This window comes from Thalassophryne amazonica, chromosome 7 (genome assembly GCF_902500255.1).
Source record: "Thalassophryne amazonica chromosome 7, fThaAma1.1, whole genome shotgun sequence".
In the NCBI taxonomy this organism is placed as follows: Eukaryota; Metazoa; Chordata; class Actinopteri; order Batrachoidiformes; family Batrachoididae; genus Thalassophryne; species Thalassophryne amazonica.
Genome location: NC_047109.1, coordinates 47,062,045 through 47,082,610, shown reverse-complemented (window position 1 = coordinate 47,082,610; position 20,566 = coordinate 47,062,045). Strand labels below are relative to the sequence as shown.

General features: G+C 39.1%; 1 protein-coding gene across 1 annotated transcript; it reads left to right on the top strand.

Annotated features, from left to right (window-relative positions):
* Positions 1-4,196: 4,196 nt before the first annotated feature.
* cnr2 (cannabinoid receptor 2) lies at positions 4,197-19,901 on the top strand. The gene is made up of 2 exons (XM_034173530.1): positions 4,197-4,275; positions 18,791-19,901. The coding sequence occupies exons 1-2, from the start codon at positions 4,215-4,217 to the stop codon at positions 19,858-19,860; spliced, it is 1,131 nt and encodes a 376-aa protein (XP_034029421.1). The 5' UTR covers positions 4,197-4,214; the 3' UTR covers positions 19,861-19,901.
* The last annotated feature ends 665 nt before the right edge of the window (positions 19,902-20,566 follow it).

Below are 20,566 nucleotides of genomic sequence, written 5' to 3'. Positions count from 1 at the left end.
AAGCACCAATCAAATGACAAGGATCCACTCAGCCATTATACTTTGTTGAAGTTGTTTGGCTGCATGCTGCTAAACACTGGCTTGCTGTTTTGTATTCAGCTTGTGATATTGTTGATTCAAAGCTTTGAATAAACCAGAGTGCTTTGGCTACAATCTTTACTTTGAATTATGTGGTATCCTGCCTTGATATCTAACCCAAACAGCACATGTATGTCTTCCTGATGTCTGCACGACATATCAAGTTCCATCATGGAGATGTCACACCTTGGCAATTTAGCTTGTGTATGCCGATGTATGAAAAATATGGCGACTACGTTGGCATACGTCTAATAATTTATGGGTAAATTTTGTGTAAGTTAAGAGCACATTGAAGCATGCTGATATATGTCGTAGTAGTGCTGGTTTGAGAAGATCGATTCACACATCCAAAGATCGATCTATCTATCTATATATATATATATATACATACACACATGCTTCTCGTCAGTGTTGGAACAGCATTACGCTGGATTTGGGCCATTCGCTGTTTCCGAGGGTGTGAAAATGATCATTTCTCCTGATTGATTGTGGACCTGTTGGTTCTGATTAGAAGCAGGTTCACAATTTATTCATCAACCTCTGTCAAAGCCATTTAAAGATGTCAATCATGACGACTATGACTCTTGTCTGTTGCAGGCAAGAAAAGAGAGCATGAAGGTTCTCCGGTGTAGACTTACTGTTCAGTCAGTCTTTTCCACCAGCACTTGTGCAGCTGTGGGAAAAGACTGACTGAAAAGTCAGTCTGCACGACTGTAGAAGTTCTCCTGCAGCATGCTGCACAGCCAGCGCTGCAGACATGAGTGTTTGTAGGGGAGACCGGGACATTTGCCCTGGAAATTTTTTAAATTTTTATCTCTCTGAAACACTATTGCCTGCATTTTGAGGGCCAAATTTTGTGAAGTAAAGCCATAGTTTTTTTTTTTTTCTTTATCATTGTTAATGTTACAGCCTTACTTTAAGCCAAAAGAAGCAAGGTATCAGGCCAAAAGATGGAAGGCTGTAGAAATGTACCTGTGTCAGGGCAAATAAACCAGATACTTCTGGTGCCCTATTTTGGCTGCCCTGGATGTGTTCAGTAATTCTGTCCTTCAGTATGTTTGTAAAATAAAAATACTATCATTCTGGGAGGGGGATTGGTCCATGCCATCAGTCTTATAGCCATCATTATTAACTACCAATACTTCATTAATTTGCTGCCAAATGCCAATATATAGTATTATGTTGCATAACTAGACAATTAGGTAACAGCTCAAAAACATTTTTAATAACACTAACCCAAATCAATATTGGATAGGATTGAATTGAAATAATCGATTCTGAATCTTAAGAATCAAATCGATTCTTGAAATTTGAATCAATACCCAGCTCTATGTCGCAGTATGGAGAAATGTGGCAGCTAGGGATAGGGTTTGGGAACCTTCTGCCCTGAAACCAAGCCCATTAACCACTTGGTCACCACTCTCAAACTTAAACCTAATTAATACACAAAAAATATTACAGTGTTAACATTATGTGATTACTAAATGCCCACATACGTACACACCTTTGTTGGGGAGTTAAAGGAAAACTCCAGAATGCTTCAACATGGACTCTATTTTTAGATGTTTTTGGGTTCGTCTTTTCACTCAGGATGCCAGCGCTTTGTGCCACAAGAAAAATAACTTATTTTAAAAGTTGAAAGAGTCACAGCAACTCATTCATTCACGTCAGCATTTACTACAGACACTTCTGCATTCTTCACACAATGAAAATAAATCCCAAGATCCACCAAGACAAAAATGTAAAAAAAAAAAGTAAAGTAAAAAGTAAATTACTGTGTTTGGCCTCTTTGTGGAGGGGAGAGGCCACGCAACAGTGTACGCATGCTCAACTTCTTCCATTTACAGATGATGGAGCCCATTGTGCTCATTGGGACCTTCAAAGCAGTAGAAATGTTTCTCTACCCTTGCACAGAATTGTGTCTCGAGACAATCGGATCTCAGAGGTCTGCAGATAATTCCTTTGACTTCATGCCTGGTTTGTGCTCTGACATACACTGTCAATTGTGAGACCTTATATGTAAGCAGGTGTGTCTTTCCAAATCATGTCCAATCAACTGAATTTACCCCAGGTGGACTCCAGTTAAGCTGTAGAAACACCTCAAGGATGATCAGTGGAAACAGGATACATCTGAGCTCAATTTTGAGCTTCATGGCAAAGGTTGTGAATACTTATACATGGGTTTTACATAATTATTGTATGGCCTTGCCTTACAATATAAAGCACCTTGGGGCAACTGTTTGTTGTGATTTGGCGCTATATAAAAAAAATTGATTGATTGATTGATTTCTTAGGGTTTTTAAAAATTATTATTTTTAATAAATTTGAAAAAAAAAACTAAAAAAAAACACTTTTTTCATATTGTCATTATGGGGTATTATGTATAGTGTGAGGGAAAAAAATTAATGTCATCCATTTTGGAATAAGGCTGGGACACACACACAAAAAAAGTGGAAAAAGTGAAGTGCTGTGAATAATTTCTGGATGCACCATAATGTTGTTGCTGAATTTGCAGTTGTTTAGTGAGAGAATATCATATACCGGAAAGTGAGATTGAAAGATGCCTGTTGTCTTATTTAACTACTTTACAAAGGTTCTGTAAAAATTCCAGTTCATATGAGAACAACAATAAGTCAGCCAGAAGAGACGCACAATTTGTGCCCATCGGAAAGCCGATAGTCTGTTGATAAATAGAACCACCAAACTCTACAAAGATATTATCAATCAGAAAATTCACTCATTTCACAAACTGTCTGGAAGATACAACAGCGTTTTAGGGTCACATTGAGTTTTTTTTTTTTTTTTTTTTTTTTTTTAGACTTTGAGAATAAAGTCATAATATTTCGAGAATAAAGTCGTCATTTTATGAAAAAAGTTGCAATATTACAAGAAAAAAACTTGGATTATTACAAGAATGAAGTCATAATCATTAGCATCAGAACTTTGAAAAGAATATGCAAGAAAATGTGTCTATTCTGGAGGAGGAACTGCACGGACGTCGCCTGTAGTTCCTGTAGACTAGTAGCTCCTGAAATTGCCTCTTTCCTGGAAGAGGAGATGGCTGGAACTGGTGTTGTGGGGCTACTGGTGGGGATAACTACTTTGGCATGACACTGCCAGTCATCAATTCTCGTATAAATTTAACTTTATTCTCTGAATAATATTATGAATTTATTCTCGTAATATTACAAGTTTTTTTTCTCATAAAATTACCACCTTATTCTCGTAATATTATGAGTTTTTTTTTCTCGTAATATTACGGGTTTATTCTTGTAATATTATGACTTTATTTGCGCTATTGACGTTTCAAATCCCGCAAAACTTCGAAGAGGTCGCCGCGCTGCGAGATCTCAGTAACACTGAGAACTGCATTGAGATGCAACATAAAACTGTTTTTATATTGCGCCTAAAACGCTCATGAATATATTCTCTGGGTTTATAGACATTGTTATTGCATTTGTTTTATGTCAGCATGCGAGAATCACAGGCTGTCTCTCTGTTATTTTCAAGGGGAGTTGCTGTGAGTTACGCTCGCTTCCTGATCATGTCGTTCTGGGGGAAGTGAAGTTTGCTCTTTAACGTCTTGATTATTGTTCTTTACAACACTGTTTGTCCTCTTTGTTCCAGACTAATATATATAATATGTCTGAAATTCGGTTTGCGTTTATTAAATTCCACGCAGATTAAACGTAGCAGACACTGATTATTGGTTATAATTGTTTTAGCAAGTTTTCAGGGTATCATGCAGCAGTCTCTTAATGTGACAAAAAGCATAAAAAAAATTACATTTTTGTAGTATAATATTCATTTACAATTGTCATCATGTGGATTCTCTATGTTGTTTAACTGCAGCGACTCTCTGGCGCGCAAGGGATTATGGGATACGTCAATAGGGCGAATTCTCGAAGTCTAAAAAAAAAAAAAACCTCAATGTAGCCCTAAAACGCAGTCGTAGGAAGACGTGGCAAACCAAGTGTTAAAATCGTATCCTCTGCAGTGGCAGCTAAGTGGTGTCCATTTATGAATTTATGATTTATTCACATACAGCATCATATAGCAAAATGTATGGTAGAGTCACATGACCATTTACATTATTTTGTAATTTGTTTCTATTTTATCACACAGCAACAGGTGACATGGAAGAACTCAAAGCTTCACTGGGACCCTTGCACACTGAAGACAACATTTTAACAGCAGGTATGAATCATCATGATGCATCATCAGTGGTGGGCACAGTTCAGCTAATCCAATAACGGATAATTATTGAAGCTAATGTTTTTGCTAGCGGACTAGCTTTTCGGATAACTTTTAAAACCATCAGTGGACCAATTATGTTCCGCTAAATTTAGTTCCAGTAACTTTCAGTCCGCTAACTTTTTTTTTTGCTGGTAAAGCAAGCAAAGTTTAACGGTCAAAAATGTCTGTAAACTCTAAAATCAAACATTTTAGTCTGTCTGTTGTGTGTTTGTGGCTGTCGCTTGCTGATGATGTCATCATTAAGAACAAAACGTGATTGGCCGGTCGACACAGGGAGCATTGTGGGTAGAGTACACTCTAAGAAATGAAACACGGATTGTAAATGTAAAAAATACTATTATTTTCAATATACTTGGAATTGTTGATTTTAGGGATTTAAGTAATAATGTTTCATTTGATTTAATTAATTTCAAGTACAATATTGTTTTACACTTAACTGACAATGTTGTGTGGAAAAGGTTACCTTAACTTTATTAATTAAATTCAATGTTTTATTTCTTAGAGTGCAGGTTCACTTTGGACATTACAGTGATTGTTACCGTCCACTCGACGCAGAAACAAAACTGACTAATTTTAACATTATTTTATTTTATTTCTTTGTGGCTGATGGCATAATTTAATCGCCACAACTTGGTGGCAGAGAGATCTCATGGCGCAGCTATGTTACAGAGGGACTTTTCTTCGACACCGTTTTGGATAATCACGATGCTTTAGATGGATTATTTCTTCAGAATTTAATGAACTCCACTGAACCTAACAGGTAAGAATTTATATTTACTATGTGTCTTTTACTCTGCCAATCAATGCATTAATGGACATATTTTGGTTGTTTAAGCCGCAGGGTTCAAAGCGTATGAAAAAAGCAGCAGCTTTTAGTTCGTAAATGACGGTGTATATAATACCGAGATAAACTGTGACTTCTAATACAGTGTTTTACTGCTTTTGAAATATGATGACAGTGTTTGGGGTTTTATTTTTTTATACATTAATTTTTTTGTGTGTTCTTTTTGTGTTTGTGATCCCTGAATTTACCCAGCAACCCCTGCGGCGCTAAAAATGAAACTGGTTTATCAGAAGCCCACAACGTAATCTGATGTGGCTGCGTCTGACTCAATACTAAACGTTATCGGTTATGTGTAATAAAGATAAATTTTTAGCAGTTTATCGGTTTGGCGTCATAAAAGATAACTTTTCAGTTATCGGATTAATGGTTATCGAAGCTAACGTTTTGGATAGCTGTGCCCACCACTGTGCATCATACCATATAATGCAGCTGCCAGCAAGTGGCCGCTGATGTTTCGGGAAACAAACTGCAACAAAATCTCATGCCAGTTCCTGATGGCACCACGAAAGTGCTTCAATCTAATAGTTCCTGATACCGTCATGAAATGCATCGCATTTTTTTTTTTGACGGTATAACAAAATTTAGAGTGCGTGGGCGTTGGAGGAGCATGGGGGTTATTGTTAGGGGTAGATGTAGGGTTAAAAATAGTGAAGTAAACTTGACAGCATCATGAAAATGTAACATATTTTGTGACAGAACCATGATAAATAAGTTTGAGAGAGGGCTAGAAAACCATCAATAGAAGTGTGCAACACAGATTGTTAGCTTTAAGATCCAATCCCAGTGTTCCTCTTAACCATGACCACTGAACAGTCAGAGAGTTAAATGGCATCTCCTGGAAAATGATTGAGATCAAGAGGCCACCAGGGTTGTAAATGGTGTAATAGTGCAGCAGATAACAGAATATTAACAGAGGAATCCTTCAAATGGTGATACAAGCACCAAATTTGGCAAAAGTACACCTTAGATATTACTCTTTTGAAAAAACCGATGGGCCACTTGAATTTTCAATAGGCGGCCACGTAGGGGTCAATTAAAGAATTACATAGGTGTCAAAATATAAAAATGCTCCAGTCATATTGAAAATTATACCACATTATTTGTCTGATTGTAAAGATTAAAAAAAAAAGGTATAGTTTGGACTATCTATTACTGAATTCTATAGAGTTATCGGGTAAAAACAACAAGAATGGTGACAAAGTTCAGTTTCAGTTTGTACAGGGGTCAAAAGTTAGAGTTGCTCCAGTTTTGTTCAAAGGTTCAAAGGCAAATTATTGGTTGAGTTAATAGGGTTTCAAAAAGGCATAGTTTGCACCATGTATCATGCTTAATTATCATGTTATGGGGTAACATATGTCATAGAATTCAATGGATGTCAACATTATTTGACCTTTACTTTAGAGACCAAGCATTCAACACAGTCAAAACTATTCCATGTATTAATCCAAGTAGCTCAATCAACAATTTGCACCATTTTGTTTACTAAAATTGGAGCAACTTTAACTTTTGACCCCTGTACAAACTGAAATTGACCTTTGTCACCATTCTTAAGGTTTTTACCCCATAACTCCATAACATTCAGTCATAGATAGTCCAAACTATACCTTTTTGGAATCTTTATGATCAGACAAATAATGTGGTATAGTTTTCAATATGACTGGAGCATTTTTATATTTTAACCCATGTGTAATTCTTCAATTGACCCCTACGTGGCCGCCTATTGAAAATTCAAGTGGTCCATCGATTTTTTTCAAAAGAGCAATGTCTAAGGAGAATTTGTGCTGGATTTGGTGCTTGTATCACCATGTGAAGTATTGTTTCAGTTATTTGCTGAACTATAAATAAGAATGGGACAGCATGGTGTGATGTATCAGGTTGCCTTAATGATTTCACATTATTATGCACTCAAAAATATTTAGGCCTCTTTGTAAGGCTTATAAATTTTAATGACATAAAAGATTATCTACTTGGATAGCAGTTTGTACATAAATTATAAACTTAATGTGATGCATATTTGTTAATTAAACTGGTTTGTATGAAATTTAAACAAAGTGGATTTATTCAATAATAAATACATAAATCTCATTCTCATCTGTTTAATTTATGCTTGGCTGATATACATTAAGTTAATTAAGTTTTATATTTAAACTAGAGCTGGGCAATGATTAAAAAGTTTGATTTCCAAGATTAATCACAATTAATCGCATTGTTATACGCAAAATCCAAAAATGAATTCAAAGTCGTGTATAGCCCAATTTTATTTTAAATATTCTGCCATATGAATGAAAGCACCATAACATTTGTTTTGCAAACACTTAACAATAGCATTTTGTTTATGCAGTTGCAGTTAACAGGGTTCTCATGATTTTTTTGTAATGGGATGGAGAAATCACCTTAAACAGCTGGGCTTTTGCATTATGGGCTTATAAGGGGCCTTCTTTGTTAGTCTAAATGAATATACCAAAATTTGGAGTCCAGACAGAAGAAGAGAACATCATCTGCATTTCAAAATGTGAGGAAAGCGTTTCCAAAAATGCCACCAATTTCAGGTTGAAGTTGCAGCGGAGACTTTCTTCCAATTAAATGTGCTGAGAGTTCAGCGCACCTGTCGTTTCTGCAAACTCACACCTGCTGCTACACTTTTAAATAAAACAAAGGTTCTTTAAACAGTAACTATTTTATTTGAAAAAAAAAACCCTTTCCTTCTTTTAACAATAAATGAGTGAATCATTAAACATGTCCATGAAGTCAAAGTTTAGTCAAAAAGACATCTGCACAGGTAGAAGAAGCCCCACCCCTCTTGTGCATAATTTTAAAACATTCACAACCACGGGAATAGTGAAATTCATATTTTAGTAATTACTCTGTCCTGATTACAACATTAAAAGCAATCACATAGTCAATGAGGGCATGATTTAATGTTGAAATGACTCGATAAAAAAATATTTAATTGAGAAATCCTAATGAAAAAACAAACTGCAGTCATTGTTACATCATCTCCTGTTGTGTTGATAATAAATATTTATATTTACAACCCCAATTCCAGTGAAGCTGGGACATTGTGTAAAATGTAAATTAAAACAGAATATGATGATTTGCAAATCCTCTTCAACCTATATTCAATTGAATACACCATAAAGACAAGATATTTAATGTTCAAACTGATAAACATTTTTGTTTTTGTGCAAATATTTGCTCATTTTGAAATGGATATCTGCAACACATTTCAAAAAAACTGGGACAGTGGTATGTTTACCACTGTGTTACATCACCTTAGCATTTGGGAACTGAGGACACTAATTGTTGAAGCTTTGTACATGGAATTCTTTCCCATTCTTGCTTGATGTACCACAGAAGGGTTGGACACAAATGCAGGACTCGACAACAGAGCTCTGTGAGTGATAACAGTTTACTGAAGCAGTAAACGGGGTCCAGTACACAACAAGGCAGTCCAATAAGAGCAGAAGTACATGGAACATTAGGCTTAGAACAAAGAACTGTAATTGACGGGCTTAACGTGACTAACATGGAAAGTGGGATGAATATGCATGGAACTGGACAGTTGAAGATGGACAGAGACGGGATTGATGACTTTAGCCACAGGAAAAGTGCAGATGAACCTAGGAGTGAATTTACGCAACACCCCGTGGAGTGGCAAATGCCGAGTTGACAACCAGACCTTTTGGACCGCTGTGTAGACAGGGGTAGAAGACCACTTATGATCAGCAGCCAACTTATACAGGGTGGAAGATTGGATAAGTGCGCGACGAGCCCGCTCCCAGATTCACCGGCACCGAGTGATCAAGCTGAGGGCGGACGGCACTGCGGACCGAAGAGTTGTGGATGAGAATAAAGAGGGCTGATGACCATAGACTACATGAAATGGAGAATAACCGGATGAGGCAGAAGGTAAGCTATTGTGTGCTAATTCCATCCAAGCTAACTGTGATGACCAGGTAGATGGGTGTTGCGAACACAAAATCCTAAGCCCCTTTTCCAACTCCTGATTAAAACGTTCAGTCTGACCGTTAGCTTGTGTATGATACCCAGAAGTGAGACTGGAGGTAGCCCCAAGGAGATGGCAGAACTCCCTCCAAAATCCAGTGATGAACTGAGGACCCCGGTCGTAGACAATATCCTGCGGAAAACCATGGAGACGTAACACATGAGTAAGCATAATCTCGGCTAGTTCTTTGGCAGAAGGTAACTTAAGTAAAGGCACAAAATGACACATTTTTGATAATTGATCAACTACAGTCAGAATGACCATGTGTCCCTTTGATAGCGGAAATCCAGTGACAAAGTATACAGAGATGTGAGTCCAGGGTTGTCTAGGTATAGACAGAGGCAATAATGTACTGGCAAGGCACATCAATCTGGCGAGGGAGCAGGGCAAAATGAGGAGCTTAAGTACACCCAGGTGGGTGATGAGGTGCAGATTGGGAGCAGGTGTGCGTGGAATCAAGGGCGTAGGTTTGGTCTCAGCTTTGGTAGGGACAATACCACCCCCACCCCGCCGGCCCCCCTGCCCACCACCACCCCCTAACCCACTCATACCATTAGACGCACAAGTACAGCATAATACATAACATATGATGACATAATGCTGAATAATTTAACACTTTATTTACAATATTAAGTGTGTAGGCAAACAAACAAATAGCTTAAATAACAAAATTGCACCCAAAATCACGAATCTATTCTATAGGCCTACACCTGAGAGAACAAGACAACAACAAAAAATATACTTGTGGAGCTAAAAAGAAAAAAAAAAAAAGTTTTTGCAACCAAGATGTATAATCTATTCTCTTCATCAATAATGCAGTTGTAGGTATCTGGCAACCTAATTTGCCAAAAAAAAAAAAAAAAAAAAAAGGGATTTCCAATAACATATATGGTGTATTACGGTAAACGTAAGCCTGTGATGTCATAACGCAGAGGAAAAACACGGAAGTTTCACACTAGTGAAACCCATCTCACCCATATTGGCCTCTCTTCATTGGCTTCCTGTTAATTCTAGAATAGAATTTAAAATTCTTCTTCTTACTTATAAGGTTTTGAATAATCAGGTCCCATCTTATCTTAGGGACCTCGTAGTACCATATCACCCCAATAGAGCGCTTCGCTCTCAGACTGCAGGCTTACTTGTAGTTCCTAGGGTTTGTAAGAGTAGAATGGGAGGCAGAGCCTTCAGCTTTCAGGCTCCTCTCCTGTGGAACCAGCTCCCAATTCAGATCAGGGAGACAGACACCCTCTCTACTTTTAAGATTAGGCTTAAAACTTTCCTTTTTGCTAAAGCTTATAGTTAGGGCTGGATCAGGTGACCCTGAACCATCCCTTAGTTATGCTGCTATAGACTTAGACTGCTGGGGGGTTCCCATGATGCATTGTTTCTTTCTCTTTTTGCTCTGTATGCACCACTCTGCATTTAATCATTAGTGATCGATCTCTGCTCCCCTCCACAGCATGTCTTTTTCCTGGTTCTCTCCCTCAGCCCCAACCAGTCCCAGCAGAAGACTGCCCCTCCCTGAGCCTGGTTCTGCTGGAGGTTTCTTCCTGTTAAAAGGGAGTTTTTCCTTCCCACTGTAGCCAAGTGCTTGCTCACAGGGGGTCGTTTTGACCGTTGGGGTTTTACATAATTATTGTATGGCCTTGCCTTACAATATAAAGCGCCTTGGGGCAACTGTTTGTTGTGATTTGGCGCTATATAAAAAAATTGATGATTGATTGATAGTGCGCCGCTGATTCTCATTACCGTAAGTTCTCATGTAAGCCCTCACTCTGAAAAATTTCAACACTGACAGCAAGCCAAAAACCCGTGCTTTCCAACAGTATGCTATATGTTGCATATATTATGGTAAAGTGCGTTCGGTGACTTTTGAAACGAGGGAAAAGTATGAAAAATAGCGCAAAACTGACAGAAAAGTACAGAGACAGACAGCAAACATAAATGTAGTAATTTTTGAGGAAAAGGCAGGGTGTTAGTGTCATTTGTGAAGATGTGTTTGTGTGGGTGTGCAGTTTATTTTAAGTGTGACGCACAGCATTGTTCGCAAGCCCCGCCCTTCTTGTTTTTCTGCACCGGAGCAGTGTTGCCAGATATGAAATATGAAACTACCGTACCAAAACCGCAAAATTATCGTATTTTGGGAGAAATTATCGTACACAAACAAAACGCATACAACGTAGCTATTTTTGCGTTTTTTTTTTTAATTTACAAAGAATTTTGTCACATTTTTAAACAGTAATTATAGTAATGGGGAAACTATGGCACAGAAAGAACACAAATGCACAAGCAAATGCACTACCAGACTAGAAAGATATTTTTTTTTTCTGTGAAGGGACACAAACGTGTTAATTACCAGACTAGAAAGAGTCGAATTCAACCTTGAGGTCGCTGTCGTCATCCGATGCCATGGCCACTTGTGCAGATTTTGTTGAACACAGAAAAAATGTTGACACCTCCATAAGGAACTTGAACCTTTTTTTTTTTATTTTTCTTGTATATCTCTTTGCTCTTGTGTTTTGTTCGTTTGTTATTGAAGTGAATGATTTAGTGAATGATTTTGATACATTAAAAAAAATGCTAAATATTGGTAGGGACTATTTTGCCATCCCAAAATATTGGTTGTGACTTGTCCCTATGGTCCATATGCAAACCTACGCCCCTGCGTGGAATGCACCAGAATGAGGGTGTGGCCAAAGAGAGGGAAACACCCACCACCAAGAGCCAGCAGAGACAGACAAGAGAGAAAGCGACAGATAGACCCAAACAGGAACAACCCTAGCAAGAGAAGCAACCAAACAATACAAAATCAACCAAAACAAGACAAAACCTCACATCCTGACAGAGAAGACAAGGTGAGATGGAATCAATTGCGCTGCTGTGGCAGCCCCTAACGGGAGCAGCCAAAAGAAGAAGATTACATTTATATTTGGAAATTAACTTGTTATTTACAGGTACACCCAAATGTTTCTCCCCTTTACAGTCTCCATTCTAATTCCATTCATTTTATACTGGTAACATGAATTTTAACTTCCTATATGCATAATTTTGCACTTGCTACTATTAAAACCCAATAACCATTCATCAGACCATTTTAAAAGGTTATCAATATCATTTTGTACATTGGTATGGTCAACCAGTGACCGAATAGGATGATAAAGTTTCACATCATTTGCAAAAATTTTACATTGCGTGGTTATGACTGTTGGTAAATCATTTATAAATACTAAAAATAACACCGGTCCCAAGACAGAGCCATGCGGGACTCCACTAGTAATACTCAGGTATGAGGAGCTTGTACCATTTAAACAAAGACCCTGCTTCCTGCCTCTGCCACAAATTTAATTCTCCTACTACTCCTACTTCATACAGTCTGCATGACAATCAAGTTTGTGGCACTGGATCAATAACCTTTCGAAAGTCAAGTGGAATACAAGTACAGTAATTCAGTGAGCAAGATTCCCAATTCAAAGCCCACCCCTGCCACATTTCTCTATGAAATATGAAGTTGGGTCAGGAAGGGCATCCGGTGTAAAACATGGCAATTCAACATGCAGATCCACCTCAGATTTGCTGTGGTGACCCTGAATGCAAACAAGGGAGCAGCCGAAGGGACTGTTCATATCTGTGCAACCAATATTCCGGGTTTAAGGCCCCATACTGCCCATATCAAATCAAATCAATTTTATTTATATAGCGCCAAATCACAACAAACAGTTGCCCCAAGGCGCCTTATATTGTAAGGCAAGGCCATACAATAATTACGGAAAAACCCCAACGGTCAAAACGACCCCCTGTGAGCAAGCACTTGGCAACAGTGGGAAGGAAAAACTCCCTTTTAACAGGAAGAAACCTCCAGCAGAACCAGGCTCAGGGAGGGGCAGTCTTCTGCTGGGACTGGTTGGGGCTGAGGGAGAGAACCAGGAAAAAGACATGTTGTGGAGGGGAGCAGAGATCAATCACTAATGATTAAATGCAGAGTGGTGCATACAGAGCAAAAAGAGAAAGAAACACTCAGTGCATCATGGGAACCCCCCAGCAGTCTAATTCTATAGCAGCATAACTAAGGGATGGTTCAGGGTCACCTGATCCAGCCCTAACTATAAGCTTTAGCAAAAAGGAAAGTTTTAAGCCTAATCTTAAAAGTAGAGAGGGTGTCTGTCTCCCTGATCTGAATTGGGAGCTGGTTCCACAGGAGAGGAGCCTGAAAGCTGAAGGCTCTGCCTCCCATTCTACTCTTACAAACCCTAGGAACTACAAGTAAGCCTGCAGTCTGAGAGCGAAGTGCTCTATTGGGGTGATATGGTACTATGAGGTCCCTAAGATAAGATGGGACCTGATTATTCAAAACCTTATAAGTAAGAAGAAGAATTTTAAATTCTATTCTAGAATTAACAGAAAGCCAATGAAGAGAGGCCAATATGGGTGAGATATGCTCTCTCCTTCTAGTCCCTGTTAGCACTCTAGCTGCAGCATTTTGAATTAACTGAAGGCTTTTCAGGGAACTTTTAGGACAACCTGATAATAATGAATTACAATAGTCCAGCCTAGAGGAAATAAATGCATGAATTAGTTTTTCAGCATCACTCTGAGACAAGACCTTTCTAATTTTATAGATATTGTGCAAATGCAAAAAAGCAGTCCTACATATTTGTTTAATATGCGCATTGAATGACATATCCTGATCAAAAATGACTCCAAGATTTCTCACAGTATTACTAGAGGTCAGGGTAATGCCATCCAGAGTAAGGATCTGGTTAGACACCATGTTTCTAAGATTTGTGGGGCCAAGTACAATAACTTCAGTTTTATCTGAGTTTAAAAGCAGGAAATTAGAGGTCATCCATGTCTTTATGTCTGTAAGACAATCCTGCAGTTTAGCTAATTGGTGTGTGTCCTCTGGCTTCATGGATAGATAAAGCTGGGTATCATCTGCGTAACAATGAAAATTTAAGCAATGCCGTCTAATAATACTGCCTAAGGGAAACACGTATAAAGTGAATAAAATTGGTCCTAGCACAGAACCTTGTGGAACTCCATAATTAACCTTAGTCTGTGAAGAAGATTCCCCATTTACATGAACAAATTGTAATCTATTAGATAAATATGATTCAAACCACCGCAGCGCAGTGCCTTTAATACCTATGGCATGTTCTAATCTCTGTAATAAAATTTTATGGTCAACAGTATCAAAAGCAGCACTGAGGTCTAACAGAACAAGCACAGAGATGAGTCCACTGTCTGAGGCCATAAGAAGATCATTTGTAACCTTCACTATTGCTGTTTCTGTACTATGATGAATTCTAAAACCTGACTGAAACTCTTCAAATAGACCATTCCTCTGCAGATGATCAGTTAGCTGTTTTACAACTACCCTTTCAAGAATTTTTGAGAGAAAAGGAAGGTTGGAGATTGGCCTATAATTAGCTAAGATAGCTGGGTCTAGTGATGGCTTTTTAAGTAATGGTTTAATTACTGCCACCTTAAAAGCCTGTGGTACATAGCCAACTAATAAAGATAGATTGATTTAAGATCAAAGCATTAATTAATGGTAGGGCTTCCTTGAGCAGCCTGGTAGGAATGGGGTCTAATAGACATGTTGATGGTTTGGAGGAAGTAACTAATCAAAATAACTCAGACAGAACAATCGGAGAGAAAGAGTCTAATCAAATACCGGCATCACTGAAAGCAGCCAAAGATAACGATACGTCTTTGGGATGGTTATGAGTAATTTTTTATCTAATAGTTAAAATTTCATTAGCAAAGAAAGTCATGAAGTCATTACTAATTAAAGTTAAAGGAATACGCGGCTCAATAGAGCTCTGACTCTTTGTCAGCCTGGCTACAGTGCTGAAAAGAAACCTGGGGTTGTTCTTATTTTCTTCAATTAGTGATGAGTAGTAAGATGTCCTAGCTTTATGGAGGGCTTTTTTATAGAGCAACAGACTCTTTTTCCAGGCTAAGTGAAGATCTTCTAAATTAGTGAGACGCCATTTCCTCTCCAACTTACGGGTTATCTGCTTTAAGCTGCGAGTTTGTGAGTTATACCACAGAGTCAGGCACTTCTGATTTAAAGCTCTCTTTTTCAGAGGAGCTACAGCATCCAAAGTTGTCTTCAATGAGGATGTAAAACTATTGACCGAGATACTCTATCTCACTTACAGAGTTTAGGTAGCTACTCTGCACTGTGTTGGTGTATGGCATTAGAGAACATAAAGAAGGAATCATATCCTTAAACCTAGTTACAGTGCTTTCTGAAAGACTTCTAGTGTGATGAAACTTATTCCCCACTGCTGGGTAGTCCATCAGAGTAAATGTAAATGTTATTAAGAAATGATCAGACAGAAGGGAGTTTTCAGGGAATACTGTTAAGTCTTCAATTTCCATACCATAAGTCAGAACAAGATCTAAGATATGATTAAAGTGGTGGGTGGACTCATTTACATTTTGAGCAAAGCCAATTGAGTCTAATAATAGATTAAATGCAGTGTTGAGGCTGTCATTCTCAGCATCTGTGTGGATGTTAAAATCGCCCACTATAATTATCTTATCTGAGCTAAGCACTAAGTCAGACAAAAGTTCTGAAAATTCACAGAGAAACTCACAGTAACGACCAGGAGGACGATAGATAACAACAAACAAAACTGGTTTTTGGGACTTCCAATTTGGATGGACAAGACTAAGAGTCAAGCTTTCAAATGAATTAAAGCTATGTCTGGGTTTTTGATTAATTAATAAGCTGGAATGGAAGATTGCTGCTAATCCTCCGCCTCGGCCCGTGCTACGAGCATTCTGGCAGTTAGTGTGACTCGGGGGTGTTGACTCATTTAAACTAACATATTCATCCTGCTGTAACCAGGTTTCTGTAAGGCAGAATAAATCAATATGTTGATCAATTATTATATAATTTACTAACAGGGACCACATTTAACTGTTTTAGTCTGTGGTGCAGTTGAAGGTGCTATATTATTTTTTCTTTTTGAATTTTTATGCTTAAATAGATTTTTACTGGTTATTGGTGGTCTGAGAGCAGGCACCATCTCTACGGGGATGGGGTAATGAGGGGATGGCAGGGGGAGAGAAGCTGCAGAGAGGTGTGTAAGACTACAACTCTGCTTCCTGGTCCCAACCCTGGATAGTCACGGTTTGGAGGATTTAAGAAAATTGGCCAGATTTCTAGAAATGAGAGCTGCTCCATCCAAAGTGGGATGGATGCCATCTCTCCTAACAAGACCAGGTTTTCCCCAGAAGCTTTGCCAATTATCTATGAAGCCCACCTCATTTTTTGGACACCACTCAGACAGCCAGCAATTCAAGGAGAACATGTGGCTAAACATGTCACTCCTGGTCCGATTGGGGAGGGGCCCAGAGAAAACTACAGTGTCCGACATTGTTTTTGCAAAGTTACACACCAATTCAATGCTAATTTTAGTGACCTCCGATTGGCATAACCGGGTGTCATTACTGCCAACGTGAATTACAATCTTACCAAATTTACACTTAGCCTTAGCCAGCAGTTTCAAATTTCCTTCAATGTCGCCTGCTCTGGCCCGTGGAAGACAATTGACTATGGTTGCTGGTGTCGCTAACTTCACATTTCTCAAAACAGAGTCGCCAATAACCAGAGTTTGATCCTCGGTGGGTGTGTCGCCGAGTGGGGAAAAAGGTTAGAAGTGTGAACGGGTTGGCGGTGTACACGGGGCTTCTGTTTAGGGCTATGCTTCCTCCTCACAGTTAACCAGTCGGCCTGCTTTCCCGGCTGCTTGGGATCTGCTGGAAGGGAACTAACGGCGGCTAAGCTACCTTGGTCCACACCGACTACAGGGGCCTGGCTAGCTGTAGAATTTTCCACGGTGTGGAGCCGAGTCTCCAATTCGCCCAGCCTGGCCTCCAAAGCTATGAATAAGCTACACTTATTGCAAGTACCATTACTGCTAAAGGAGGCCGAGGAATAACTAAACATTTCACACCCAGAGCAGAAAAGTGCTGGAGAGACTTGAGAAGCCGCCATGCTAAATCGGCTAAGAGCTAGTAGCTGTGCTAAGCTAGTGGATTCCTAAAAACACACAAAGTGAATAATGTGTAAATAATTTAGAGGTGATTCAGCAGAGGGAGTGCTTTAGTTAAGGCACGTGAAGATTACACTGTGAAACAAATCGTTATCTAGTTAACTAGATCAATCTAACTGCGCAGATTAAACAGCTAACAGATACAGCAAAACACCGCTGTGCTCCGGAACAGGAAGTGATACAATACCGCAGTGAGAGACAACCACCAGTAGAGGCAAGCAAGACAAGACAAGATATAGTGGCTTTTTCTGGGTGCCAGTGTCTTGTTTTAGCTTGCTCTAAATAAAAACAGTGTTTGTGGCAACATACAGCTGCCTCCAGAAAAAAGATCTTTTTTTTTTTTTTTTGAGTGCTCCACTTTTTTCTGTGGTGCTCCAGGTGCTTTTAAATTGAAAATCTCTGAACTTTTCAGAAAGATGCTTTGACATCACTGCAGTGCCTTTTCAGACAACAGGGAGGAGAGGGTTTGTTTGGTGTTCCTCTCTACAGTCAGTTGATTTGTCACTCAAAATCTATCGCAATAGACAAAAAGAAGAAAAGCCCATCCGTGATAGCAGATTGGACAAATGCTATGTTCCTGTTGAGGATGAGTACATTTTATCAGCATACATTATAACATAGTTATTAGCTGTTTATTGCAGTCATTTAAATAAATCCCACATCCAGGCTTTGTTTGGAAAATACTGAAATCGCTGAGATGAAGTGTTTGTGGGCTCTCGCTTGACACTTTTCTGCCAGAAAAAAAAAAAAATCCACTATGTAGACACAGGGCCTAATTCATTTTTCTAAATTATAGCAGTGATTTATCTTTTTTATCATTTCAAACTTCCCCACATACCCTGTGTATAACATGTGAACTGTGTGTAATTCCATTATGCAGTCCAATTAGGCAGTCTGCAGAAATACCATCTTTGAGAAACTGCATAAAGGACTCAAAATGTCTGTGTGAGAGACTTTGTGCAATTGACAATTTGCCAATGGGACAGGCCTATATTGTCATGCACTTAGAGGGAACATGCTTCAAACTCTGTGAGCCTGTACAGGCGGTCATTGGGATTGGACTAAATTAGATGGCATCTTAAGTGAATGGTGCAGGAATTATGGTTTGTTCCTCTCTCATTTTAACTCAAGATTAATTTTACAAAAGGTGGTTAAAGTACAAAAACAACAAGACACAAACAAACAGCAAATTTAATGCAACAACAATTTGGCTGAGAGCTAGAATACACAAGAAAAATGAAGTTCAGGCACAAATCTGCCAGCAAGTAACATTCCCAATACGTTGTTGTTATTTTGTTCTCTCTCTCTATCTTTCTCACGCTCACACACACACACACACACACACACACACACACACACACACACACACACACACACACACACACACACACACACACACACACACACACACACACACACACACACACACACACACAAAGCTATTATTTGCACACCGTTTAACTGAATGGAAAAACAATGCAGATGTTGTCAACTTATATCTGGACCTGACTGTAGTGCTTTTGTTTGTTTCCTAAGCTAACAGTTCCTGTGAGGCTCTGGAATGCTTCATGGTCCTAATCAAGGAAGAGAAGATTGCTGTCGGTGCCATCTGTTTGCTGGTGGGCCCTTTTACACTGCTGGGGAATGCTCTGGTTTTGGGCCTGATTGCCACCACAGCCACCCTTCGACGACGACCGTCCTATGTCTTCATTGGAAGCCTTGCCCTGGCTGACATCTTTGTCAGCAGCTTCTTCACAACCAATTTCCTGGCCTTTCACCTCTTTTCCCACCATTATGGTGCCACTGTCTTCCTGTTCATGTTAGGTGGTGTCATTATGGCCTTCACTGGTTCAGTGGGGAGTTTGTTGCTGACAGCCCTGGACCGTTACCTCTGCATCCACCAGGCTTGGAGGTACAAGGCACTGCTGACCTGCCGGCGAGCCTTTCTGAGCTTGCTGATCCTTTGGGGTTCCATCATCTTCATCTCATTCTTACCTCTGATGGGATGGAGTTGTCCCACTGGCCTTTCTCCACCCTGTTCGCGCCTCTTTCCCTACATCAGCCATGGTTACTTGGCTTTCTGGATTTGCTTCATTCTAATAATACTGATGCTCATTTTGGGAGCTTATGCTCTTATCCTGTGGAAGGCCCACCACCATGAAAGCTCCATGACCAACCTCCATGCAAGACAGGACCACATAAGGATGGATATCCGGCTGGCTCGTACCTTTGGGCTCATACTGCTCTTCCTGATAGGATGCTGGCTTCCTGCACTGTCTTTCATGCTGGCTGATATATTTGTGTACCTGACTCATACACAACAGAGGATCTTTGCCATTTGCAGCACCCTCTGCCTCCTCAACTCTGCAGTCAATCCACTGCTATATGCCATGCGCTGCCAGGAGCTAAGAGCTGCTCTCCTGCAATTAATAAAAAACCTGCATCACAAAAAGTATTGCCACAAGTGTACTACAAACTCAAATCCAAATCTGTCTTCAGAAGAAAACTGTAATACATTCCCTGACAGTGACATGCCCATCACAACCAATAAACTCAACTCAGTCTCACAAATAGTGGACAAGTCACAGGTTAACAACAAAACATAACAGTTAGTACAGTAGAACTACAATTCTATCTATCTATCTATCTATCTATCTATCTATCTATCTATCTATCTATCTATCTATCTATCTATCTATCTATCTATCTATCTATCTATCTATCTATCTATCTATCTATCTATCTATCTATCTATCTATCATCAGGCCACATGCCTGAAAAATGTTGCAGTATCATTTCATTTCAGTGTTTGTAGTACTTGATTGTTTTTCAGTGCTTTTGAGGTCAAGAACTTTAAAAAGCAGATGTTGCACTCCACTGATGCAATGATAGCCATTATTACCTCCAACAGCTGACAGAGGAGGCAATCACAATTCTGGTGTTAATCTCTGTCACATCTTTGTGACATTACTGTAGCGCCATGGTCTTGATTCGCCCTGATTAACTAAAATATATTAATCTTCTCTCAACCACAAAAACACACTGGAGACAGAGACTGCGTTTCCACCCCAAGTTGAGAAATTCTTAAGTCATCTGGAGATCTTCAGTTAAGTCTGGAGACATCCCCCGATGGTCTAACACTGCTTTGCAGAGAGGAAAGCAAAGCTTTTGTTAGAGCCATTTTTTATGTTTTAAGGAATGTGTACATTTATGTAGTTAGATTTTATATTTAGAATGAATGCTTTAAGGAATTTAAGTTAATTTAGGAACATAAGAATTATTGCATGCATATTTAGGAATATAAGAATTTAT